The 27,372-nt window shown below is 37.8% G+C and overlaps 1 protein-coding gene across 1 annotated transcript in view; it reads right to left on the bottom strand.

Moving 5' to 3' along the window:
* Nucleotides 1-27,372, bottom strand: part of USH2A (usherin) — a 396,138-nt gene that overhangs the window by 103,372 nt on the left and 265,394 nt on the right. The window contains exons 40-46 of the mRNA XM_075749252.1: nt 27,156-27,372; nt 16,525-16,859; nt 13,145-13,267; nt 10,259-10,422; nt 7,929-8,138; nt 6,372-6,574; nt 4,402-4,514 (exon numbers count right to left, since the gene is read on the bottom strand). The exon at nt 27,156-27,372 is cut by the window's right edge and continues 412 nt beyond it. Coding sequence (XP_075605367.1) covers nt 4,402-4,514; nt 6,372-6,574; nt 7,929-8,138; nt 10,259-10,422; nt 13,145-13,267; nt 16,525-16,859; nt 27,156-27,372 — 1,365 coding nt within the window. The remainder of the gene's footprint in view (nt 1-4,401; nt 4,515-6,371; nt 6,575-7,928; nt 8,139-10,258; nt 10,423-13,144; nt 13,268-16,524; nt 16,860-27,155) is intronic.

Consider the following 27,372-nt stretch of genomic DNA (forward strand, 5'->3'; position numbering starts at 1 on the left):
ATTTATGACGGTTCAAATGCTGGATGAGTCCCTTCTGTGACTGCTGTCAATGTGGCAAAAAGACTGAAGTAGGGCTCATCTCCCAGAGAGAAGGCAGGCTAACCACGTTCACTGAAAAGAACTGCTTCAGACTACAAGATCCATGAGGCAACTGCAGCACTTCCAGGAGATAAAGAACAATTTCAAACTGATCCACAAGGGTGTATTTGCTTTTGGTGCAACAGAGCAAACTGAAATCCTTTGGCTCAAGCGTGTGAAGACAATTCATTCTGAGATTTCCAGGTAGAAATATTATTTTTGTTTTATCTATGAAAAATATCAGTATTTCAGGTTTGATATAACATCTGACACATTTTGATAAACCAGACTTTGGAAAAGAAATTCTGGTTTTTGCCTGCTTCAAGTAGCATCAGCTTCGACTATCCATGAGCCATGAAAAGAACTCCTCCTGGGTTTTTTTTTTCCTCAACTCAGTAGTAAAGGTTTAACCATCAAAATTAATAATATAACAAGGCCTCACTTTTGAATCTTGAGAGCCAATGCTGTATCAGTCTCATCAAATACAAGGCCTAAATTTAAAAACTCACATCAAATCTAAGATTCAATGACTTTATGTTCAGGAGCTAAACTAAAAAAAAAAGTCACAGAAAACCCACAAGATTTACTTGACATTCTTAAGGTAGGGAACACTGCTATTATTAATGACCAGTGGATAAAATACTTTCCTCATCAGAAGATCACACGTACTGAGCAACTGCTTCAGCATTATTGCGCAGGAGTTAACTACCTGCTGTATGGCGGACTGCAGTGCTAACGTAAGAAGCAGTATGACACAGTACAGAAAGTCTGATAAATAGCATTACGCTTCTATTGTTGCTACAGTCTTCATGAAATCTTTCTGTGCCTTGTTTTTCCCATTACTAAAGTAGGGAGAGAGATCAGGTTTCCTTCTATGAGAACACTGCCTCGAACACTTCAGGGAAAGTGCTATAAAACTACGCGTACTTGAGAAATCTGACTTTGCATGTTGCCTGGACGCACAGGTTGGACGTGACTCCACAGGAATCTTCCCCATGTCATGTTTATTCACATAGTTGTGAATCCCTTTCTTTATCTGTACTTTCCACCCACTTTCCCAGTATGGAAAATCAGACTTACTGCTCTTTAGTTCCAGAGATCCCCTTGGAGAAATCTGCACTATTGTCTCATCTTCCATTCCCCCAGTACCAAGACCAATTTAAAGGATATTTTACACTGCACTGTAGTTTGACACTTTCATATTTGAGCTCCTTTAGAACTCCTGAGCAAATACCATAATCCCAAAAATTTATTACTGTATGTTCTAGCCAATTGTTCTAAACTCTTTCTCACTAACATGTTAATTTGAGATAGTTCATAGAATCGTAGGATGGTTTGGGTTGGAAGGCACCTTAAAGATCATCTAGTTCCAACCCTCCTGCTCATGTTGAGCTTCTCATCAGCCAACACCCCCAAGTCCTTCTCCTCAGGGCTGCTCTCAATCCATTCTCCACCCAGCATGTAGTTGTGCTTGGGATTGCCCCGACCCACATGGAGGACCTTGCACTTGGCCTTGCTGAATTTCATGCAGTTCGCATGGGCCCACCTGTCAAGCCTGTCAGGGTCCCTCTGGATGTCAAGGTCCTCCAGCTCATTCACCCACGAACAGCATCTGATACAGAAATCTTCCCAGGCTCAATTATACTGAACATCAAAGCAAATAATTCACCTAGCTTTTCTGCCATGGCTTTATCTTCTTTGAGCTCTCCATTACACCCTGACCATGATTTCTAGTTCGCCCAAGGTGCGTAAAAGTCCTTCTCTTCCTTCATGAAACTCTGAAGGATTTTCCCTGGTTTGTACTACATGGTGTTTTCATAGCCATTGACCTTTCAATTAAGCACTGAACAGAATTTCTGGCAGGCTTCATCTGCATGGTGCCTCAGTTTTCTGAAAGGAACAAAGCTGCTACTAAGTATTGTATTAGAAAGTATTAGGAAAAAACCCCAAAACAAACAACTAAGCATGCTGTATTACAAGGAACAAGAGAAAGAAGAAAAGTATTTTAAAGGGAAATGAACTATTTTCCAATGCATCTTGAGAATTTAATCCACTGCACAAACTTTAAGTCAGCATCCACACACACACTGTACTCAGAGAACTTTCTAATCTGTGTAGTAAAATACAATAATTCTCTGTAGAGACAACCCTGAGGTCCTATCTAAAAAGAAAAAAAAGCTTACTTGATTCAATAGGATTTGTTTCTACCGAAACATGGTCAATGCCACCTCCCCACTCCTTGCAAAAAACCCCAAAACCCAGACAAGAAACGCAACAAACCAGAACCTGGCTTAGGACTTCAGGATTGGGTCCCATACTGTTTTCTGTTTGAAGTTTGGCATTATAAAATAATCATTCCAGGACTGCGACCTTTTGTGCCAAGTTTCAGCCTGAAGCTGAGTTATTAACTGTAAGGGGTGGAAAAGTAAGGTATTTATAATGGCTCCGGTGGTATAACCTTCATTAGAATAGTATGGATGGAGCTGCTATCAGAAAGACTTCTAGAAGTTGGTGGGTGAAATTATAATTTATGTCATGCAGCACCTTGAGGCAAATTTTAAAACAATTATTTGTGAATGCTACAAAGACATTATCCTACAGCATTCTCATCAATAATACAGCCCCTCAAACTGATTTAGAAGAGGGAAAAACGCCATGATTCCAATTAAAGACAATAAACTGCACAGTCTGTATTATATCTCGGGTATCCCATGAGCCTATACTCTAGAAATGCCTTTTTTCTCCGCCTGATGACAGATATGTATTAAAATGTCCTCTTGTCTACACAAACTGGTTTTTTGCCCAAGCTTTTTCTTTTACGGAGGATAAATAAGCAAAATTCATATTCAGCCCAGCACCTGCTGAAGCTGTCAGCTGTAGTGTTTGTCATATTTCAATCAAAGCTGAAGCCAGCCAGTCATTTTTATACTGCACAATCCTTACATACTCGAGGACCAGAATTAATGAATTAGCTATTGATTAAATTCCACTCTAGCAAATCCACCGTGGCAAATAAATGAACTACCCGGGGCACGTGTAGGCCATGGCCAGACATGTCCGGGCAATCGATCAGTAGTTAGTATTCTTTTGGGATATAAGAACAGCTGATGATAATATGACATGTAGGAAAAGGCAGTGTAGAAACAGCGTCTGTTTCTGGCTGAGCAGATTATAAAGTAGGAAGGCATTTTTGATCCTTTTGCATTCATGTGTTATGACATATTTAGTCTATATATAATAGCAGAAACATGCATAAGTGTTTGCAGTACAGACAATACAGACAAAGGCATACATAAGTTAAAGCCAAGGGCAAAAGATGAGATCCTGAATTGAGTTCTTATCATCAAACAAGCTTTGACTATATCTGTATGTGTGACAGAAAAATAGCAAGCTTAATTTCACCCTTATACGGAGAAAAATGCTGAATTCCAGCAAAATGTAGAAATGATAAACAGCAAACCAAAGTCCTTAAGAGACTGGAGAAGCAAATCCATTCTGCTGACCATTTCTGAAGGCTCAAATGTTAGATTTTTGTTATTTAAAAAAAAAATAATTTTTTTTCTTTCTATAAAAGAAACCCTTCTAATGAGCATACTACACCAGAAGTGCAAAAAAAAAAAAAAAATCACATGAACAATAACATACACACAGGAGGCTAACTGTTTTATTGTTGGTGTAATTCTGATAAATGTGTTAGTGAGCTTGGGTTTAGTTTGTCTTTGGAACATATTAACTCCCAAAGAATCACTGTATATGTTACTATTTGGCTGCTTCTAAGGACTGAAAATCTGATGCTCCCTTTACAATTAAGAAGTTTGCCCAATGCCTGTGCATGTAGTGGATAGGCAGATTGCAAACACTGGTTCAAGGAGACATAGATATGCATGCCTTTTAAGATATCTTACTAATTCTTACTGTTGTGATGGGTGACTTTTTTTTACCCACAATTATTCTAAGTTTCCATTATCAGCATCGCGTTTCTCCCTGAGCATTAATCTTCCTCTTCTTAACTGACAGCAAAACGTGATAATTTTCATTCCGCTACACTTCTTCTCTTAACTACTTCCACTTTTGCTTTATTTATTATCGCAGCACAGTGATACCCAAATGGATACGTACAGTCACCAAGGGTCAGATTTCTTCAGTTGCTCTTTTGGCCAAAAACTCCAAGACCAAAAGTAACAACTAGGAAAAATGTTTTCAAAGTGTATAGTGAATTCTTTCATATACCTTATTCAATTGAGAGAAGACAACCTTACATTCTCGTCCCCACTCCAGCCACAAATCGCTCTGATATATGAAAGCCACCTATGCTAATAGTACCTTGAGCCAATTATGTGAATAATGGGTGCTGACAGCTGCTTTGGCTCATCTTCCACAGTTGTAATCTGGGTCCCATTGCTTCTCACACAGGCGTACACCGTGCAGGCTTCAATCTGATGAAGAAGAACATGAGTTTTACAGACTCAGCTGCAGAAATTATTCAGCTCTGCTACTTGCTTAGACTTCTCTCTTCACCCAAGATTTTATTCTTTTCTATTTAACAGATTCCACACAGGCAGGGAAATACCGCAGCTTTGAGATATGTATATCTACGAGAGATATACTACGCTGTATCACATTTTCCCACATCATTTTCAAAAAAAAGTGTACATGCAGCCCTCTGGCATTAATTGCTGTTCTCTATTAAATTATCATCAACAGAGTTGCAGTGAATTTGGTTTTCTGTATGTATGTGTAGAATCTGGTAAAAAAATTTTTTCACACTGAAAAAAATGTACTGTGATCTGGGGCCTTGAGTAAGTTTTCTACACCTACCATATATTCTGACATAAAAATAAGGATAATTTTTCCTTAATGTTTTCTATTCCTTCATGTCTATTCTGGAAAATTAAAAGTGAAATATGCAAATAGGAATCATACACTTTGTTATGAAAAATGCCACAGAAATAAAAACTTAATCCTTCCTTCACTTCTTGGGGTTAAACTAAGCAAAGTGAAATAGTGAAGGATGGTAACATTCTGTATTGTCAACAGACAAGTTACTCAAAAAAACCCCCAAAAAACCCACAAAATTTTAAACATAATGCAGTACGATTACCAGTGAGATGCACATGCATCCAAGATAATATGGTTTTCAGGACAAGAAGAAAAAGAATAAAAAGAAAAAAAATAAACCCAGCTTGTTTTGATTTTGACCTATCACATTGATTTTGACCTATCACATTCATGCAAATATAAGTCCACTATAAAGACTAGCAAAGCAGAAGAGAAGAATAATTAACATCTCAAGCAACAGAAGGTGGCCATGGTAAATTAATATAGAGGGTCTATAAGTGAGGCAGTACACTGAATTTGCATTGTTATTGAGAAAAGACAAATGTGTTTCCAAGCAGCATTCAGAAAGTCATATGTGTATTCATGGATGGAGGTTAGCTGTTTCAGAGGGACTGGAACATAGAAATCTGTTACGGTATGCCTGTCTGTGATGTTTATTTATTGCATGTAGTAACTGGATGCAAATTTTCAGAATGAAGTATATACATGGTACTACTAAGTCCTTCTCATATATAATGCAAACCAAACCTGAACGAAAGACAGGCATAGTTACAATTAAGTGTCAAACTGCATTTCTTGAATATATTAATACAATTTAAAGATAGAAAGCTTTTTTGTTTTTTGTTTTTTTTTTTTTTTTTTTTTAATTCTGCACACAGTATTTTGCCTTTCATTAGATATGTGAATAGAGAGGCAAAGATAGAGAAAGAGAAAGGAAAAAGCAAAGAAAAAAATATTGTACTTATTAACAGCATAAAAAGTACTACTTGATTTCAGAGATCAGCTCTGCTTCCTCCTCAGAAGGATGAGGAGGGAAAAAAATGATAAAAGGATGACAAATGCAATATCATTATTTCTCTGTGCTGATATATTATGCATGCCTGATGTTTCTAAAACAATTGCAATTTTCTTTTAATGAGTAGGAGTAGAGTCTTTGCCTCTTTGTAATATATGGTGAGGCTTTGCTAATGTTGTAGCACATAGCATTTAGGGGAACGTAAATGGAGTTTTGATGGTTTGAAAAAAGATAATGGAAATTTGTATTATGAAAAGTGTACACAGACCTAAAATATGCTGAAAATAAATTTCTGCCTTGTATGTACATACACAAAAACAAACAGTGCAATATATGTTCATGTATGTCAAGAAATCCATGAAATGATATTCCGCTTGGAAATACATATATTTTATGTAAAATTAAAGTACATTTCACAACCCAGAAAAGATATTCTAACCTGTATATCATATACAGTGAATGGAGACAAATCTGCTAAAAGAAAGGACCCCGGCTCGTTCATTCCAGTCTTGTACTGCTTATTATTTACAAAGATAGAGTACTCCGTGACAACACCATTTGGGTTTGAAGGCGATGTCCAGATGACACGTACAGCTGTACTGTTGATGATGACAACCTCTGGAGGGAACATGCCCTCAGGCTCTAGAAATAAAGGAAGAAGCTGAATAAACTCCAGCTGTCTCTGCAAAAGCACTTGTTTAACCAAATGCAGATTAGTATTTAGGTTTAGCAAAGGGTTCACTGCTTATCTGCTTTCCTCTGATGAAGTTATCACAGTCTGTAGTCTTCTGTAAATTGGCTTATTATACTCTCAGTTAGAAACCATAAGAGCTGATGGTAAAATGCTTTTTACCAGCAGCATAGTGTCAATCATCAGTAGTATGTGGCCAGTGAGATATGATGATAAATTATTCACCCATCTGCACTGCCAACATACAAACATTATATTTATGTCTCCCCCAATCCTAATTCTTCCAAAAAAAAAAAAAAAAAGAGAAAAACAGAGCATTTTGCTTTTAAAGCAAAACCTGAGACCAAAACTCTTTGTGTCTGGTGGAACGTGACGTTATCAGCCTCATAGCTGAAGTAATATGAAGCAATATGCAATATTGTCATTATGTAAATGGTTTTGAATGTTGATTACTATAGGTGATGATGAAGCCTAACACTTACTTAAAAAAATAAAAAAAACCCCACCTTCCTTAGCGTTAAATTACATAATTATCTAAGCATGTCAGAAATAACCATGCAAAGACCTATTTTTATCATAAGAACCCATCTTTACCAGTTGAAAAATTGCCCTTGCGATCGATTCTATTTTATAAACAAAAGGTGCTGACCTTTGGCATGAGAAAGGAAATGGAATCCTCACTTAAAGTGCTTTGCTAATGACCTGGAACACTTGCTTCTGAGGTAATGATATTATAATGTTTATAATGAGACTTTATAAAGCAAAAAGATTAGAAAGACCATTCTAAACACATTTCAGATTCACAATTATTTTTTTATTTTATATCCCCTCCCTCCTCCCCGCATTTGCCCACTGGCATAGAAATGACTCAGAGTTCTCTTAGAGGCTGAACTCACCTAGAGTTTCCGGTGACTCAGGAAAGGCCCTGTGTATGACTGTCATGTCAAAAAGCACATCGCTTCACAGAGCAAATCTTTTAAAAAACCCATTAATTGTTTCTAAATTCCACCGTTTATTGATATGAACTCAGTTCCAAACTCAGTGCACACAGATAGGAGTGTGCAGGAGAAGATGAGAACAAACTGGGTTAATATCTGCTATTAGAGCTTTTGCTTCTGTCTCAGTGGGACCGTTTATTGATCTACCACATGATGACAACCAGCACTTAAGCATTTTAGCGTTTTAGCCCTTTTTCCTTTTATACCGGAAATTTTATAATGGAAGGATGACTGATCTCAACCCTAACAAAAATCAATCAATTTCATTCTCAGATTTTAAGCCAAGACACATTCGCTGCTAACCAACCTCCATCTGAGGTAGTCACATGCACAACTTCACTGTTGATGCTGTGGGCTCCATTAGACACTTGAAAAAATATCTGATACTCTGTGTTGGGCTGCAAATCACCTATGACTGTAGAGTTTACATCAGCCTGGATCCTCAGAGATCTATTATCATCAGTAGAATTCAAGAAGAGGGTGTAATATGCAACGTCTCCTTGCAAATCTTGTAGTGCTAAGAAAAGAGAGGAAAAACATTGGGAGATCAACTGGGGAATATTCAGTCAGCAAGTTTCTTATCAACAACATTTATTGTGGAGAAAAAGAACAAACTTTATGCAGACCCCCTTATTTAAAAAAAGGCAAAAATTCCATCAAGTGCCTTCAATTTCACCCTGATAAGCAGAGGTGCAGACTGCTCTTCCAAACTTGTCAAAATCGTTAACAGTTCATCATCCTATCTAATACTGGAGAAAGCTTTATTTCTCTAGATGTCCCCATGATGTCAATGGAATCATGGTTACCAGTGAGGTAACCACATTAATAGGTGAAACCCACTGCTAGCAGAGGTGCGCGGAGCTCGCAGCTTGCCACTGCGAAAGGCAAGCTTTCACCCAGAGAGAAGGAAGAGAGCAAATCCAGTGGCTCTATGGTACTACTTTAAGATGGAAACCTCAAAGATTTTTTCCCTTTTTTGCCCCTTCCCTTCGAACAACGCTCCCCCACCCCAAAAGTACTGAATTCCTGTGTTAGTCCTCCAGCCCTGAATAAGGGGCAAGTGCCTATGTCTTAAATTATAGTTGCATTCAACTTTACAGAGACGGCCTTTTGGCCATAGTGAAAATGAAAATCTGCAGTGTTATTATTTTAGAACAAGCATGATAACGTCATCTACATGTAAAGCTGTAATACACTCAGAAGCATTATATTGACGGGGGAAAAAAGAACTCCTCACATTTCTTCCTAAAATGTCTTTTGCCCAACACTAGCTTCCCCAGTGAAAGGAAGAAAAAAAAACCCAGTACGATTTTCTGGCTACACAGGGAAGGACAGTCACTGGCTGAGCTAGGTGGATAAACGAGGATTCCAGGCAAGCCTTGCTTCTCCATTTTAGTAACCCAGATGTAGTCTTATCTTATCTGTCCTTTGTCAAACAGTTTAAGTTCAGATCCGATCAAATGCGACTGCTTTTCCAGTAGGCATCGAGATGCAAAGAATAATTATGAGAAAAACTTCAAGCACTAATACATATTGCTTTAGATGACACACTGTACCACTGAACAGGACTCAGCTGACTGGGAAAGAGCATTGATAAAAGCCAAAAGCATATTTTCAGATTTAATAATACATGGTTTTGTCATAGAAATTCTTAATCAAGAGTGATACGTTATTTTTATTTTAAGTGGTAGAGATACAAGTCCCCAATCCTTAGAAGTCAGAAACCTTCAGTGGTTTTGCAGGAAAAGAAAGATAGCGAGGCAACCTACATTAAGGACTGCCAAGTTCCCAAAGAAAACAGAAAATAATTTGAAAACTAACATTATGAAAAAATGAAACATGGGTATACAAAACAGTTAATATGCTTATTGCAGCATAAGAAGTAATAAAATGTGATAAGGTTTTCAAATAATGAATGGCCCTGTCTTGGTGTTTAACCTTTGTATTCACAAACATATATGGAGGAAATTTCTAAGGTATGAATGAAAATAAAACCAGATTGCATTACCTACATCTAGAAGGTCAGGGGCTTAGATTACTAAGGTAATGAAACTTCAGTGAGCTGCTTCAGATCTATTACATTTGTCAGTTTTTATAAGCATGCTTACTTCAGGCATGCAATTATAAAATAGACTACATTTGTTGCAATTCAGCACCCAGTCCTTATAAAATCATTTGCATGGAAGTCATGAAGAAATTCCCCACTGCTATTAGCAAACCAACTAGAGAAATTGGCTAAATTCATTTTGAGGAGCAGAGCAAAAAGAGAGAGAAAGGGGATCCTCTCATCCTGAAGGAATGTATACGTAAATTTTTATACAAAGAGATGAAATATACCACAAAGACACAGGATTTTGTGTACTACTACTTTATAGATTTCTCATGAGCTTGCATTAACTATTTCTTCACTTTCACTATTCTCATTCTGCAGAAATAGTATATAATAAATACAAACATGAGTAAGAAATAGCAAAACGTGCACATTTTTTTTTCCTATTTCTTTCCTCTCCTTTCAAGGACACTTAGGTATATTATAAATCAAGACAAGGACTGTGTTTCCTATGAGAGCAAGGCAGACCAACATAAGTGATGGCAGGTTAACATCTAGTTACTGGAATAAATACTAAGCACACTTACTTGGTTTTGACCATTCCACTTCTACAGCGGTATGATTAACAGCACGTGCAATGAGGATACTTCCTTTCTCTGGTAATCCCGCTAATGTAGTAGCTATCACTTCTTCACTTGATGTATATCCTACCTCGTTGTGCACTATGAGCTTGTACTCGTATGTTGTGTACCTAAGACATTTTAAAAATAATTAAATGGAACGAAAAAATGCAGACGTCAAAAATGTTTGCTGTAAACCTTCTGCCTGTGCCAAAGTTTTGTTGTTTCTCTCCCCCGCCCCCCGCAACAAGTGCAGCTGCACAGGTTGCACCAACGAAGACTCTATAAGTGGTGTCTATTTTTTGGAAATAATTCAGCACCATTAACGTGGAAACAAAAATAAACCACATTATTTCATTTCTTCATAGTTGTAGCTTCTGAGGTGTTGAGAGATTATAGCTCAATTCAATATGTAATTACAGCAGTGGCAACCTGCCAAAATTTGGATCAGAATTTAATCAAATGAGGCTTTTTTCCTCTTTTGGGAAACCCATTGATTTTAACTTGCAGAGTCTCATTTGTAAAAGTGATTCACCACACAGCCAGGGCTCTCCCACTACAAAAACATTTTAAAAAAGCACCTAGGAATGCAAACTCATTTAATAATTTTCTTCAGAACTCTGTACATTTGACTTACACAGATTTATTAAATACTTCATGCACATTTAGTAAACCAAGCGACTGTCACTCCATAATTTCGTCTCTATATCAAATGGCATATTAATGTATTTTAAGCAGGATTTCATAATCTCAAAATTAATTCCATCATAAAAAGTCCCCCCTAAAACTGTGTAATCACAGAAACATAAGATCATCTTGTTGAAATTTTCAGTGAAGCTGCAGCACTTTGGGATAAATGTCTACAAACATGAAAAAAGAACATACAGTAAATGCCTAATATTTAGAGATTTCTCTGCAAAAAGAAATGTCTCTCACATAGTATATTTACTTTTTTTTTTTTTACTGCTTTACTATAGCACCCAATGTTACGTAACCATTCAGTCTGATTTTCAAAAGAGTTAAGCTTTAACAGTCCCACTGAGAAGACAGCAAACTCATGGGAGCTCACTAGCTCCAACTGTAATGATAAGCATTGTAGAAGACCCATGACAATATACATAATACAGCTTATTTCCCTCTCTGCATTTTCCATCACTTGCAAACATGTAGTATTTTCTTGGACACTGTAGCACAGGTGCAAGCAAAGACAAATGGAATCTATTCTTGCAATTAATGATGAGAATTTGAGATTCATTTCTGATCCATATTTCCAACACTGAAAGTAAAAGAAGTTTGGCTTAGCCTACTGGAAATGAAAAAGCTATCTGAAAAAAATCATAGTGAAAATAGACTTCTGGCAGAAATATAATGTCAATTCTTTAATTTTGAAACATGCTTAAAACATAACACAAATGAAAATAGATGCTGATATGTGGAATTTTTTTTTTCTGTGAAAAATAAGGCTTGCATGTCTCTGCAGCACCTTCTCTCCAGCCAAACACTCATCCTGAGTTACTGACTGCAAAAACATAGCTGCAGATTGCAGAACCCTCCCTAAAAGAAGTGTTCAGGTGTTTCCAAGGGTTAGATAGGTCATTCAACTCAAAAGGTCATTGTGCCTAATGACTTGTCACTAAGACCCTATCAGAATTTATTGCCCCTTCTGAACTGCTAACAGAACTGCTGCACACATCAGCGCTGCTGAAATGGGTTAAACTAAACCCAAAGGAAAATATATGTAGAATTTCAAACATGGGCTAAGAGAGAAACGGACACTTGGGCAGGATTGAGGAAAAGAACATTTCCATGATCAGTTCTCACAATGGATGAAAATGGGCGGTGACTTTCAGCAAGTAGGCAGCACCAAGCCAGAGGCAGAGGCTTGCTTTGGTCTATACAACAGTCTGGAGCGGAGGTCACATTCTGCTGGTTCATGTCGTGCTCAGGAGGGATGCTCACACAGCTTTTACCAAAGTAAGTAGAAGCAACATACAGATATTTGAGGGCCAATGATTGACATGCAATCCTCATAAAGCACGCCAGCATACAAGCACAGAGAACACATCAATATGAAACCAGTGATGAACATTTTCCCAAGACTTTACCTACAAAAAACCAATGCAGAATATATGTTGTGTCTTCTGTTACAGGTTCCTAATGTGTGTGTTTGCTTGTCTTGAAGGTGGTAGCCTTGACTGTGAGAGGTGGAAGCTAAGGCTGATCAAGAGCAAATGCCTTGCTCTATGTCACACAGGAGCTCGGTAACATACTGAGAAACAGAACCCACCCTCCATTTCCCCACTTTCAACACTCTGCATTTAACCGTAATGAAGCTAACACAAAGCTGCCTTTAAATTAGATCTGCTCAGAGTGTGATAAATTCTCCTCTTGCCTTTGGAGATATTAAAGCAATCGTTAATTTGCACTTTAAAACCAGGTAAGAAAAACAATGCTGAAACTAAGTTTCGAGTGTTTCCCAGCTAGGACTTCTCAAACAGTCATTCTGCCTGTGCTGTGGCAGTAGAAAAAATTCTACTTTGCCAACACACAAAATTAGAGCATATGTACACATAAATCTAAACGGTTTGGTTGTATGAGCATATCAATGCTAAAATTTCACAAGATCTTTATTTTCATTTGTTTTTCAGAGCAAAGCAATATATAAGTCAAGAATGACAGACTAATAATAAATCCCTGCATATTAGAATGATTAATACCAAAGATGATGACAAAAAAATATTTCATTACATAATTAATATGTTCACTACATAAAGACACAAGAAATACTTTGAACTATTAAACACACACTATACAAAATGCCAGCATTTGTTTTTATAGTTTTTGTAATCTCACCTGCTAAGACCCTTATCTTCATAAAACCACTGAGTTCCTGAGTAAATATTGTGCCACAGATTTAAATCTTCAGGGGGATTTGATGCAAGTGGTTGCTGGATTTTACGTCTCAGGAGCTCATATCTAACACAAAAGACAAGCAGAACACCAGGATTATCTCAACTAATGTTATTACACAAAAAAAAAAATCAGTTTTTTTTTTAAAGCCACACATTATTTTGTTTTTACAGCTGTAAACTTTCTGAGATAGGCATTCTTTTTAATGTTTCATGATTTAAAACATTTAATTACTTAAAAAACCTACTTTGAAAATGGAAAATGAAGCACTTTCATTTGAAAGAATGAGTTTATTTAATGATATACAGATTTTAAACTTGTGGAAATGCTATGAAGATCAAGTCCAAATAGCCTGGTAACAGTGTCTTACACAGACTTGACTGATGCCATCTGATGTGCACAGACTGCTCCAGAATATGAAATGACAATGTCTCTCTCTTGCAAATGTGCTGAAACATATCGCATTGCTATTACTATTTTACTGGTAGTGACAACTTAAGTGTGCGTTTGTGTTTAACGTGTGTTTGCAAATAACTACAGTGTAAATTCTGGGTGACAAACAGGCGTAGAACAAGCTAACTGTTCCATCTGTAGACCTTAACAAGGCACCTTTGTATTTGGGTAGCCTTTCATGATGTGAGCTTGAAAGACCAAACTATTTCATCCTGGCTTTAGTTGGTATCTGAAGTTGTATTCCTGTGTATGTTCCAAACAGCAGGGCAGCTAAACCCATCTTTCATCAGGTCAGCCATGGGACTACCTGATTCAGATGACATCCACCCATTCCGCATCATTCGCACTTTGTCATCTTTTACATAAAAAGTTTATGGAATTTATCAGAGATTAAATTTCTTCATGTCTACACAAACCAAAGGGGATAATATATTTTGCATTTCCTAATCATTCTATGGATTATGTAGAAAACTATACTCTAAAGGAAAAAAAAATTATATAGAGTTCAAAATCTTTAGAATTACTATTCTTTATTACATTTCACAGGAGTTTTTTAATAGGGCTTTTGTTTCAGTTTGATGGTGGTGTTTTCTTTTTTTAAGGCACCAGGTGTTTGCACGCTTCCAACCAGTTATAGAACCACTCTGGAATTGCTTTCAATGGTCAGCTGCAGTTTTCATCAAACTGTAGTTGCAATAGTGTTTCCACAGATGCCCAGCAAAGTAGGGTCATACACATACATATTCACTTAAATGCGCAACTTGAGTCTCTAAAGTGCTGAGCTGCTGTGTATCATCCTTTCCCTGCCCCCCATTTTGGAAAAGTGTTACTGTTAAATTCTAGCCAAAAGTGTGTGGATACTCAGGCAGATCTTAAAGACTCTCACTTTAAGAACTTATTTGTGAAAATGTTTCCTTCCGTGTTTAAGCATTCTGCAGAATGCCTTGGTGTGGATCACCACCCCATTGCCATGATGTTTCTGACCACTGGCTTCATGTGCAATTTGACACTTATCTTTTTAATGTTAAGATCATCTCCGGTCTGATGAGGAAATGTTGGACAATGCCATTCCAGATTTGAGACCTTGAATTAAGACGGTATTTAATAGGTACTGCATACCATGATTTTGCATTGCTTCAAAACCAGAAACCAACTGAGAAGCTCTCTTACAAGACAGCGGAGACTTCCTATGCTCCCTGGCAGCTAGGATGTATGTGCATGACTTCCAACAACTTTCATCCTTAAGTTTGGGGAATAATCCTTAAGAGGTATAAATCAACGTTGTGCCACTGACCTTAGTGATGCCAAACCAAATTACTGCAGAAGTTGGGAGTATAACCTCAGAAATTAAATAGTAACAATTACTTAAAGTCCAACTCAATCAAAACGTTCAGATGACTTTATACCCAAGAACAACTCTCACACGAATGGTTCATCAATGTCAACAGAACCCAAAGACAGATCATTACAGTTTTATTAGGAATAGTCCTGGCATATTCTGTCCAATATATTTCATAGACAAGTCATGAAAAACATCAAAATCTTTTTGAACACTGAATGGTGATCATGTGTAGATCACCCCCACTGGCAGCTGCTGCTGCTACTCTGCTTGCTACAGACTTCTTGCTCCATCATGCTGCACAGAGCAGCTGCTTCAGTGGTTGTTCTTGTTGAGGGCAGCATGGCACACCATGAAGGAAATGAAGTCTGCAGATGTAGGTCGTGCTGAATTACTTCAATAATCTATGGTAAAATGGTCATGTTGTTAACCCCAGAATAACAGAGACTGCTTTTCAAAAACTTCAAATTTTACTGTAGAGCAATCATCATTTCATTCAGTTGTAGTGTGCCCTAATTAAGCCTGAAGAAAGAGTCAAGCTACTGTGCTGTAATAACATATGCAACTGAAATGGCATTACATGATAATTATTGAACCCATCAGTGCACCTAGAAGAGAGTTACTAACCAGAAGATATAGAGAGATATAATTCCATGCACAATGTTTCACACTATGCTAAAGCAATAGAATGAAAGATGTTTGACATTTTTGTGTATGTATAAAGATGCATTTGTCTTTATAAATCTTCGTGCACTCAAATCCATATTTTTTTATATACATACACAGAAACTCAGTAATCAACAGATTCAAGTGAAGACACTCACCCCATCACTCTAGACAAATGTCCAAAGAGACACCTTTCTCTAATTGCTGTGGTAAAATCCAGCCTCCTATACCCAGCACTTGCTTGCATTTTCCATTTTGTCTCTGCCCCCAAACTTGTAGCATTTTAACTTCCATTTTTCTCTCGTTTGCAATTTATTAATCAGTTAAGCTTGTTTCATGTCATCACACTTCCAAATGGTCACTTTCTCTTTATGTGGAATAATCCCCACAGAGTACTGAGAATATTGGCTATGTTAAATATTTATGTTCACAGAGATCTCACATTTGTCATTTTGTTGGTGGAACGTGCACCCTGAACTGACCACCAAAAGGTGGCTGATGCTGCAGCCCCAACCAGTTATGACTTTGCAAATATCCTGTGATGGCTCTTCAGACAGCACTGACATGAAAGACCCACTGCCTTCCTGAATGTGTTCTGCAAAGTAAATGCCACAGTACAGACATCACACTTGCACTAAATAATCCTGGCTCCTCGTAAGTTCAAAACAATTCAAAGCTCACCTTGCTATCTGCTTCTAGACATATGCGCTTTCCATAAGTCCATTCATGGACTCCTGATCCCTGAAGAGGAACTTCAAAAGGTCAGAAATGAAGAGATCACATCATAAAGTTTGCATCACCCAGAATTTTTGTGAGTCAGGTAAGGAGAAGAAAACTGCCATCTCAGTTGCAACTAAAAGCTTACCTCAGATGAGGACCGTTCGGCCTTAGCGGTGGCTGCCAAGAAATGACAATAAAGGACTCGCTGACTGGAGTCACAGACAATGGACTAACACCCTGAGGAACTGTTGAAGGAGTAGTCACGCTGGTAGGCAAACTCTCTGTGCAGCCTCCTAGAAAGCCATCGCCTCCGGAGCAAGCTATTACAGTGACCGAGTAGTTTGTATAGGGTATAAGATTAGTCACCAAATGACTTAATGATGATGAAGTATTCCCAGTAATGACAATGCGTGGATCAGGCATGCGAATCTCATAGTTAAGGATTTCACCATTTTGTATCAGAGGACGTTCCCATGAGACCTGAGGGAGGAAGGGAAAAAATATTAAAGTAACAGAATTCTTTCAGTCAGAATGCAGAAATATGGACAAACCATGCCACAAATGGATGCAAGCGTGATCTCAAGATGTGCTTTTCTTTCTTCATCAAGACAGACTCAGTGTATAACCTTTCCCGGGTAACTGAATTTTGATTTTTAAAGGTACATCAGTTAGAAGTCTATCTTCCTTTAATTTTAGTGGGGATTGCAGTAACATTTGTAGCCGTTGGAAAATCTACTATTCACCAGTAAAATGTGAATGCTCCACGTCACTCAAAATTCTGTGAGATGTTCAGATGCATTAGCAAGATGCATCAAGACAGACTCAGTGTATAACCTTTCCCGGGTAACTGAATTTTGATTTTTAAAGGTACATCAGTTAGAAGTCTATCTTCCTTTAATTTTAGTGGGGATTGCAGTAACATTTGTTGCCATTGGAAAATCTACTATTCACCAGTAAAATGTGAATGCTCCACGTCACTCAAAATTCTGTGAGATGTTCAGATGCATTAGCAAAAGTACACTAATTATCATAAGTACCACTAACTGTCATTTATTTTCTTATGGTGTATTACCTGGTGTACTCATCTATTAGTGGCAGAGTAAAAAGAAATCTTATTTTGTGTTTGTACAATTTTCTGAAAAGTGTAACTGCATTAGCTCCTATGAGAAACAAGATTTGTCCACACTCTTTATATGATGAAATATGCAGGTTTTCCCTTTTATGTTTCAGTAATAAATTACAGTGGTAACTATCAGACAAATCAGGCACAATTCTCCATTTTTAGAATTAAAAAATTATGCTGAGAAAACTTTATCACAAAAAAAATTGGAAGTTACATACAGAATTCATGTTATATATATACATACATACTGCTACACTTACTGTGGTTTTACTCTTGCTAAACTGAGGTTCGGTGGTTAGGGTTTTTTTTAAAGTTTTTCTTAAGTATATTATTCTATATATTTATTCTTACCAGCTCCAGTGAGGAATCACACCCAAATCATTGTACCGTAAAGTGCAAGGATGTCATCCGTTCTTTTTTAAGGCATTTTGCCACAGTGTCATGACAGAGGGGACTTCAGACTGACACAACGAGGACATTTAACTGTATTAAGAATCTCAGTTTCCTAAAGGTAGTGTAAGAGCATCTACCAGTCTATCCTCCCCTGGAAGTCCCAGTGTAGGATGGATACCAGCTTGGCTTTGCTCATCCCTGGGACTGTTTCCCTTGCTACTGACCCACTCTTCTCTAACAATTGCTGTCTCTTTTCCTCCCAGGCATGGGTTAATTAAGGACTGAATCCAACACTGAAAAGGACACAGAAATGGAGAAAACCTAGATCAAGGTATGTGCAGAATAAAATGCACAAAGATAATACTGAAGTGTTAAATAGTAATACGAAGATACTTCAGTTTAAGTTAAGTTGAACTTTTTCCTTAATTCTCTCCAGCCTCCAAAGTAAGTATCTTTAAAAAGGTATATGCACAATTACACATGGCCATGGAAACAGAGAATCTTGATTTATAAAATGATTTTTAAAGGACCCTTGGGGATTAGGAAATGTTATATCTTAGGTATAGAAGGACCTCTTAGGCCGTCAGACTTGTAAGAAACCTGGCAGCAAAGTACTGGAGAAAGCTGAAGGATTTTGATAACAGAATCTGGAATACTATTAAACAGAGAATTAGAAACAGGGTGATCTTGAGTAAAGGCAACACAAATAAGATTATTGGTGTCCACATAGGAAAGGCTTAGCTCTGGCTAATTATCAAATGCCGTATTCAGATTTCTGATACTTCTGGCCCCAAATCATGATCAAACAAATAAAGAAAATGCTATTGATAAAGCAATGCAAAATTTCACAGAAGGTAGGAATCAATTCTGCACCATTCTCACAGACATTGAGCAAAACTCTCATTTTGAATTAGTCCACGTGTTCTAGCCATAAGCTTAGGAAGCAGAGGAGAATGGATGATTAGCACAGACAACAGAAAATGTTGTTTTCAAGTGCAGATAGAGAGCATTCAGGTCAGTGAAGTTCAGGTGAAATTTCCAACCCCAATGCTTTTTGTTGCTACCGTACTGCACACACGGGATGCATTGTACAGAATGCATGTCACAGAAAGAGGGGTATGTACGTGGTTCACTTTTCTTTTCAGGGGCGTACCTGTGAAGTTGCTGGAAGACTTTAAGGTCTGACACACTACAGCAAAACACTAATTTCTGCAACCATTGTTATGTTATTCTTTTTTGAGGTGTAGCACCTACCCTGAAATTCTGCCTCAGTGAAGTATGACTAAAGATAATATACTCTAGGCCTTTTCTAGGAATATTAATACAGTATATCTGTCATTATGAGTGAAAAAACCACCCCTCTTTCTTGTTGCTTAATGCAAGTGGCTTCTAATAAAAGAACTATATGTCAAATGTTTTGAAAATTCCTGGTACTACCCTCTCAGAAAAGAAAATTGTCTAAAAATGTTCACCTTGTACCAAATCTTGTTTTATTTCCTGGAAGAGAGGAGTTATTTTTTAATTACATTACATTTTATATGCCTAACTTTTATGTCTAAACCCACAAAATTACTCTAATAGAACCTCCACAAGATTCACCATATACTCTAACCCCTTCACATAAAGCAACAAGTTAATAACATGGGCAAGAGAACAGATGCTGCACCAGAACCTCAGCTCCTGAGTTTTATACAGCACGTGCACTAACTAGTAAAAATTGAAAAAATTTGCAGGTGTTACTTCACAGCATTTGCTGTGCACTAGCAGATAAAATACTTCGTACTGTACACAACACAGATGCTTCATGGGGCTTACACTGGAAAATTTCTCAATTTTTTTTTTTTTTTTTCCAAAGAGAAATGACCAGGCTGGACAAAAAAGCATATTCAGTCAGCAGCACAACAACACAGAATGCAACTTATTTGGGGGGGTGCATGGATATCTCATACAGACACATGTAGATCAGTTACTGCTTTGGTTAGTATTTTTTTTTACTAGATAAAGGGATGACCAATGATACTCACAGTCACTGCTCTGTCACTTGACCGGCTTTGAATTACATATGTCACCTGGGAATGACAGGACATGCAGTCTCTGACAAACCTCTCTTGTCAAGAGGCAAGGGACTGCCTGACCCATACAGTGTAAACGAAGGTGATGGAGCCAGCCTGGTTAACACACACGTGGTGCTGCTGGACCTCTTCTCCACTTTGATGTGCCAAGGATTGAGGTAAGAGCTTGGCAATGCATGAAAGCAGGAAAGCTCACTAGACAGGCTGTGTTGGAAGCAGTAACAGTTTGTTCATTGATTTGAAGCTCAGCACGGAGACCATGAAAGAGGATGCCCATGAGGAAGAGAGAATAAGGTAACTACTGGGAGAGATTAACTGATTCAATGTAATGACTCTGGAAGCTGTCATTTAAAGATCAAAGCACCTTATTTTCTCCACCACAAAATTTAAAGACACAGAAATTAGCCATTTTCCCCCCATTAAACAGTTATAACCTTGGAATTTTTTTTTTCCCCTTTTTTTTTTGACAGTAGTTGGAACCCTGCAATTCTGAGCTATGTGAAGAGAGGCATTGGCACATGGGTAACTATTTTACTAGTGCACGCCTGGCTTCAACAGTTTGCTTTTAAATCAGTGCGTTTGGCTTCATTTTATTCTCATTTCTCCTAGCTACTGCTTGTAACATCTAGAAACAGAATGTAATAAACACACTACTGAGAGCTTTTCACTGTTGGTCTCAAAGCACGTTGTAACTCTCAAACTGCAAGTATTATTATTCCAGTTTTACAGATGAAAAGACTAAATCCCAGACTAAGTCATGTATCAGAAAAAAGCAAAACTGAAAACAAAGACCTGCTACCCTAATTCTGCATTCCAGCCACTGGACTATAGTCCTCTGCCAACCTCCCAGCCCCCCCAAAAGTAGGTGGGAGATGAATTTTCTCATGAGTTCTTATCTGTCTTAACAGAAATTATAGTGGGATTCAATCAAGAGCCAGTATCACACCAGAAAAGCAAATCCTGACAGAGGTCACTGATAATTATTCTCATACACTTTGCGCATGAATTACATCAACTTCAGCAAGCACTACCACAGAAGAACGGCACAATCAGGTTTGCAGTAACAGATTGCTGATACAAAAACTTCTAGAAACGCTTAGCTTGAGTAGTGGAAAACCAGAAAGAACATCTATTTATGATCCTAAACACCTACTACAGTAAAGTGTTTAAGCTATATCAAAGGCAGGGGGATAATGCTGATGAAACCCTGATTAGTTAGCCCCACTGTATGATCTGTTCCAAATAAGCAAGCTGTGCAAGAAATCACAGCCCTAAAATGTGGAAAACCTCTAGTGTGCAAGTTAAGGTTGTTCCTATGGGTGTTGGAGTATCCTAAGTCGCTCAAGCAGCACTTATGTGGCAAATAAAGCAAGGTCTCACTGACCTCTCACTGAGCAGCATTACAAGGCAATCTTCACACAAGGATTGATCACTCCTAAACAATTTCCCCAATGCACCACACATACCTGCATAAAACTGGGAGTGTGGTGAATAAAGTCCAAACTCTTTTGTCTCCCCAGCGCAAAGCTGCTATGTGCGCTTCCTGCATCTCCCTTTAGTGTACAAGGCCTAGGTATCAGGGTTGTTCGTATTCTCCAAATTATGTTCTTAGGCAACTGCAGTCTGAAGCATTTTGAGAATGAAATAGTGGCAGGGGGTTTTAACCTGGAAGAGAGGAAGGGTCTTCAAAGCCTCATGCTCTACCACACAGCGATCTGCAGAGGTAAACCACTGAAGGATCACCTCTCTCTTAGTCACCAACTTCAGTGACTCTGGAGTTATTACCATTGCATCCAATGTTCTGTAATCAGAAGTAGCTTCACAGCACAGCAAACATTAACGTGTGAGACAAAAACCAACTCCAGAACATGTGCCTATGACTGTAACTCCATAGGAAGTGGAAAATGGATAAAGAAAACGCCTTCCTTTTCATGGATGATACTCAAACTGTAACTACAGGGTATACTGCTTTAAACATTTCAGTGGTATCCATTCCATACAGCTGAAATCTTTTTCCCACATATTTTAGTCCCAGCCCATTTGCAAAGTGACAGGCATTTAGCAGTCCACTGTCCAGCTCCTGGGCTAATGAAGAACAGAAGACAACTGTAAAAATAGAGCCTTATTTGTGTTTGCTCACTTGCATATGCAATTTAATAGTAAAATTTGAGAAATAGCTACTAGAAATGTTTATTGCTCTGTAGCAATAAATAATAATCTTCTGCAAAGCAAGAGTGCAGACTGCAACTCTTGAAGATCTTGTGGGCAGCAAACTGATGACATTATTCAATCTGTAGGGTGGAATACCAGCTTTCTCTGCTGCAGCTTCTTCTATACAAAGAAAAGAGTGGCAAGTGAACTGTAAATTAAGTGATTGTCATCTCTGAGGGTAACAACAAACATGAATGACAATGGAATTAGAAAGACTATGACCCCTTCCTCAGTCAGAGAAGTCATGAGGAAATACAAAAAAGAAATAATCCATAGAAAATTAATGACATGATATGAGATCAATATGCAAAAAAAGAAATTAGAAAGAAGAGAGACAGTTTGGTGCTACAGAATCACCACGGCCCTTCCTTTCTAGTAGGCAATATATATAACATATATTAAGAGACAAGTCAAGGAAAACATCATAATTTTTTTTTTTTTTTCATTTTGTATCTAATCAAATTGCAGGAAGTTTCTATAACTGATGTTATCATGAAGGAATAGCATGGCACAAGAAATATATGTCACTAAAGTACTTAATCTAATGAGGATGAAACCATTCTCTTATAAACTATCTAAGCATCAAAAAGAAAAAAAAATTCCTTTCCCCTTGAGAGAAACGTCAGGATTAAGTACAGCTCATGCCAACGTCTGTCTTGAGAAAGAAGTTATGTGAAGAATGACAGGAAATGGCTGCAGCTTCTTGTCTTATCAGTGGTCTGGTTGGTGGCACTGGCCAGCGAGGGAGAGCAATACTGGCAAACAGGCGTCAGCAAGCCTCCAGTTAAGTCAATAATCAAGACTGCATTTGCCTTCCCCAGGACAAAGCCCTCAAGGGAGAACCACGGCAGTGAAAGGGGAGTCTTCCTATTGAAAGTTAAATGGCCAAAGTTGGAGAACTTGCATACTGCAGTTAATTTAGCTCAGCGTACCCAGACACATAATGCTTTTCATACACAAAGAACTCCTTAAATAATTATTCACTGTGTAAACCAGCCTCTTTCTCAAGCCACTCAACCTAGCTAGCTACATTCCCGAATGTCATATCAGTGTGAAGTGTGAGATTGAAGCAGCACAGCAATTGCAACCTTCACAAGAAAAGGAAACAATTTCTTTTATACTTCTGTACATTAGGGTATAGCAAATCTTGTGTAACAGGAATAATGTTCATGGCATTGGCATATACTAAATAAACGGCTTTTGCAGTTGCTGAATACCTCCACTTCACTTTGGCATTTAATCAGCCACAAAAGCAGTTTATTGCGCAGTATACTCCGCTACCATGAACATTATCAATTCAGCAAATATTAAAAAATATCATGCAGGTGTCACAGAAATGAGTACTTTTAAAATTATCGACAGCTTTACACTTTCTGTTGCACAAAAGAAAGCAAGCTAAATGTTATGGAGAGATATTGGTCCATTCTGATTAAAATTAAAGGAGCACACACACATCAGAAGTGTTTATGCCAAGAGTGACCTGCTGTGCTGATATTTTCCTCCTTGCAGAGTGAAAGCTTTGGTCTATGAAAATAAGCTGTATACTCAAGTGAGTACTATCCCGGAGCACTTTGAATTCTCCACATCCTCAAATCATTTATATTGATTCTATGACTAAATAAAGGAATGGAAATATGTTTCTCTTTTTTTGTAAATTCTCTCTGTTTTCAATAGAAGTAAATATTTGCGCTCATGGTTCAGGGATTGCTTGCACTGACAGCTGAAAGCCTCTATTGATTTGCAACCGTGGCTTGGTAAAGGAGCCTCTCGCTAATCTTTCCCACAGTGCCCTTCCCATACTTCCCGCTCTAACCTGGGAGGACGGCTCTCTCTAGGGCAAGAGGTAATTAAAATCTCCCTCCCAAAGAGACGCCTTGTTTTCCATTCTCTGCTCAAGAGTTACCATCGTAGAGACTAAATAAGACGAGAGCATTGTAAAGCACAAGTGGATTCCACAAATTTGATTTGAACGCTACGTAGGTGATATATGTGCTGCTGGTGCAGTGGGCTTGATCTGCTCTGAAAGGAAAGTATGCCTTTCTGGGACTCTCGTCAGAGTTTAAAGGCACCAATACAAAGCAATCCCAAACCAGATCCATCCTATTTCCACACAGGAAAACTTTTCAACCACTAAGTGGCAATCCTTGCATGGTATTTCACAGTCGTTCCGCCTGGGGTCCCTGGGGTGACAGACACAAGGGGTTTGCAGAGCAGCTATTCACATCTACGTCCTAGTTTGAAAGAGCAGGGCAAAAACCCCACATGTTTTTAAAACAGGTGCTACCTTGTTTTTCTTGTATTCTCCTAGTACAGAACATTCACCCGGGCCACAAGACAGCCTCAGCGCCACGGCACAGCCCACTGGGTGGTTGCAGAGTCTTCCTACTCTGATGTGAACTTGCCATAAAATTGAAGAGAAGGAAACACCACCACTAGCAAGCTAATCCATTTGACAGACCTGTGAGAAGACTAACAAGTAAGATGAAATCCCAATCGCTTCCTCTGGTGCTCCCACCTGGAAACAAGCAGAAGGCAAGAAAACCACTGGGTGCAGCAAGCTTTGTCCATAATCTCTTCAGTATATGAAGTGCAATGAGCTCTTCTGCATGTCTAACTTTATTTTAATTTTTTAAGATATGATAAACAATAATAATAAAAAGAAAAATAAAAACAAAAAAATTGCTGTCCTGGACAAGAGAAATTGTAAGATTTTTAAGAAGTCTTAGAATCTTAGAAATCAGAAGCAAATAATGTCTCAGCCATGGAATACTCTCTGCACAGGAACTGTAACAAGTATTCCCAACTCTCCCCCAATTATGATGACTATCAAATTAAACAACACTAAGTAAAATAAAATACTAGTTAAATTAGAAGAATTTATGTCCGTATCAGCAAAGGATACCAATATTCTGTACACTGAAAGAAATTTTGCTGAAGGACAGATACTCAGAAAAGAGTATATTTGGAAAGGCATATAAGTCAGTCAGTTTTCTGAATTAAATGCTGCCACCTTTAATTATTTTGAACATTTTAACCTAAATATTTAAAATCAAGAAAAATTAACAGTAAAATTGAGTCATGGAAATAAAAACATCCAGCCTTCAACATCTTGGACAGAAATTAGTCTTAACAGACCAAACAAATATGTGTCTCCAGGTGGAAAAAACAAGCCTGAGAATACAAGAGCAGCAGTGACACAAAATATGACCACCACTCCTACAGAAGGTCATACAATGTAGACATTAAAGGGCTTTAAAGAGCTTTGAATGTTAATGACAGACTGAGGAAGAAGAAGAAGAAAAAAAATCATTTGAACTCTTCGGCAAGAAAGTCAAAGAAATTTAAAAAGCATTGTTATATTGAAATTAAATTGTTACGGAGTGAAGACTGCCCTGCCTGATTTCAGGTTTCAGAAGAAATAAATGATCAAACTGACTTTCGGTATTGGTAGATTACTTAATCTTAGAGCTGAGCAACAGACAATAAAATTACAACTGAGCACACACCTCTGATCTTGAGAAAAGACATCCAGTAAAGAATGACGAGACCTCTGATAACTCACAGGCTTTTAAAATTAGGATTGGGTGTTGACTGCACTTGGAGAAAGAAAAAAATACGGGTAAGATATAAAATTATTATGCCCTTATCACATTAACTGAAGCTTTAAAGGTTGCAGTGATGACTTCTTTGTGCTCAGAGTTGAAGCCAATGTGTAAAAGCTCATGCAATAAAACGTGGACATGTGTGTAAGCATGCCATTGAACTAGGGCTAGTGTTTACTCAGCATTGCTGCTTCTGGTAAATCCATGAAAAATGCTTTACTATAAATTGTGGTGGATATTAAGATACAGTTACAGAAGCACAGAGGGCAGTGTCCTGGAAGCAGATCGCCCAAATCTTCAATAAGCAGTCTGGCAATTCATCACAATTACTAGTGGTCGATCATTATTAATTCTTACGGTAACCATTGTACTCATACTGAACTCATTTGCTATTAATGTGGAGGTAACATGCAATTCCTTAGACATTAAAACGTAATTTTAAAAGCTCAGGATTTTTTTTTGTCTAATGGTGAATAGCTTTTTTCATAGCTTAAAATTATGTGTGAACAAAGCAAAAAAAATCAGCATTGGTTTCCTGTTTAAATTCATACCCTCGAACTATTTAGACCGCATTGGTAACACCACTCTGTTTACCTTTTGAAAATACAATGTATACCAAAAATAATAAATCTAACAGATGAACTTCAATCTTATGCAAATGTCCTTTGTTTTGTGCTCTGGTGAGCAAGCTACTGTACCAATACTTTTGGCATTAGTACAAGACTGAATCCATGGAAGCATGTGTGTATTTACACAAAAGAGGCTTCTAAGCTACAAAAATCCCTCTTGTTTGGTTACACTAATTTCCCTTGAATGAAGTTTGTATGCAAGCCAAAACAATGGTAGTTATCCTGTCCTCTAGAGTTCATTCCCAACAGAACGATGTGAATAATTGAAAACTTCCTAGGTAGTCCTGTAAGACTCTTCTTTCGTAAATCAGAAGAAACGCAACACTATTTTTTTTTCTTCTTTAGCTATTTTTAAAAAGTCTGATAATCATACACAAGATTTAATTACAGCAAAAAAAAAATCCTTCTACTTCTTAGCATTTTAATGAAGTCTTGGAATTTTGGAGAAGGTAGTAGGTCATTTTCTGATCTGATTAGGGAGTTAAAAGTAAGCATTCAAGTTTAATATTCAAAATAAGTCAGGTGCATAGGGAAGAAAATGAACTGGAATATAATGCCAGAGGCTGGTGTAAAGGAAAAAAATGGAAAGGAATCTAATGCTTTTGAGCCAAAGGACAGACGCTAATTATTCAACCACCCCTACAGCAATGAAATCTGTTGCCTCAGCCAGTAGATGTCTCTCTCAAACACGCAGCTGCTACGCAGAAAACATGTTAAAGCCATGAGGCAATGAGAATTATTCCTACCTTAACTGAATGCGGTCCCAACGCTTCTGCATCAGGTGGCTGAACACCAGCAGGTCTTGATGGTCTAGTGGTAACTTCTGACCACGCACTGCTGTTCGTGCCTCCGTGAAGAGTGCTCATCAGCACTCTGTACTCAAATTTCTGCCAAGGGCTCAGAGCAGTACTCTGGTCAATGTAGCTCATGGGCTGACCGAGAGGGAGAGTCACCACAGTTGAT

This window comes from Balearica regulorum, chromosome 3 (assembly GCF_011004875.1).
Source record: "Balearica regulorum gibbericeps isolate bBalReg1 chromosome 3, bBalReg1.pri, whole genome shotgun sequence".
In the NCBI taxonomy this organism is placed as follows: domain Eukaryota; kingdom Metazoa; phylum Chordata; class Aves; order Gruiformes; family Gruidae; genus Balearica; species Balearica regulorum.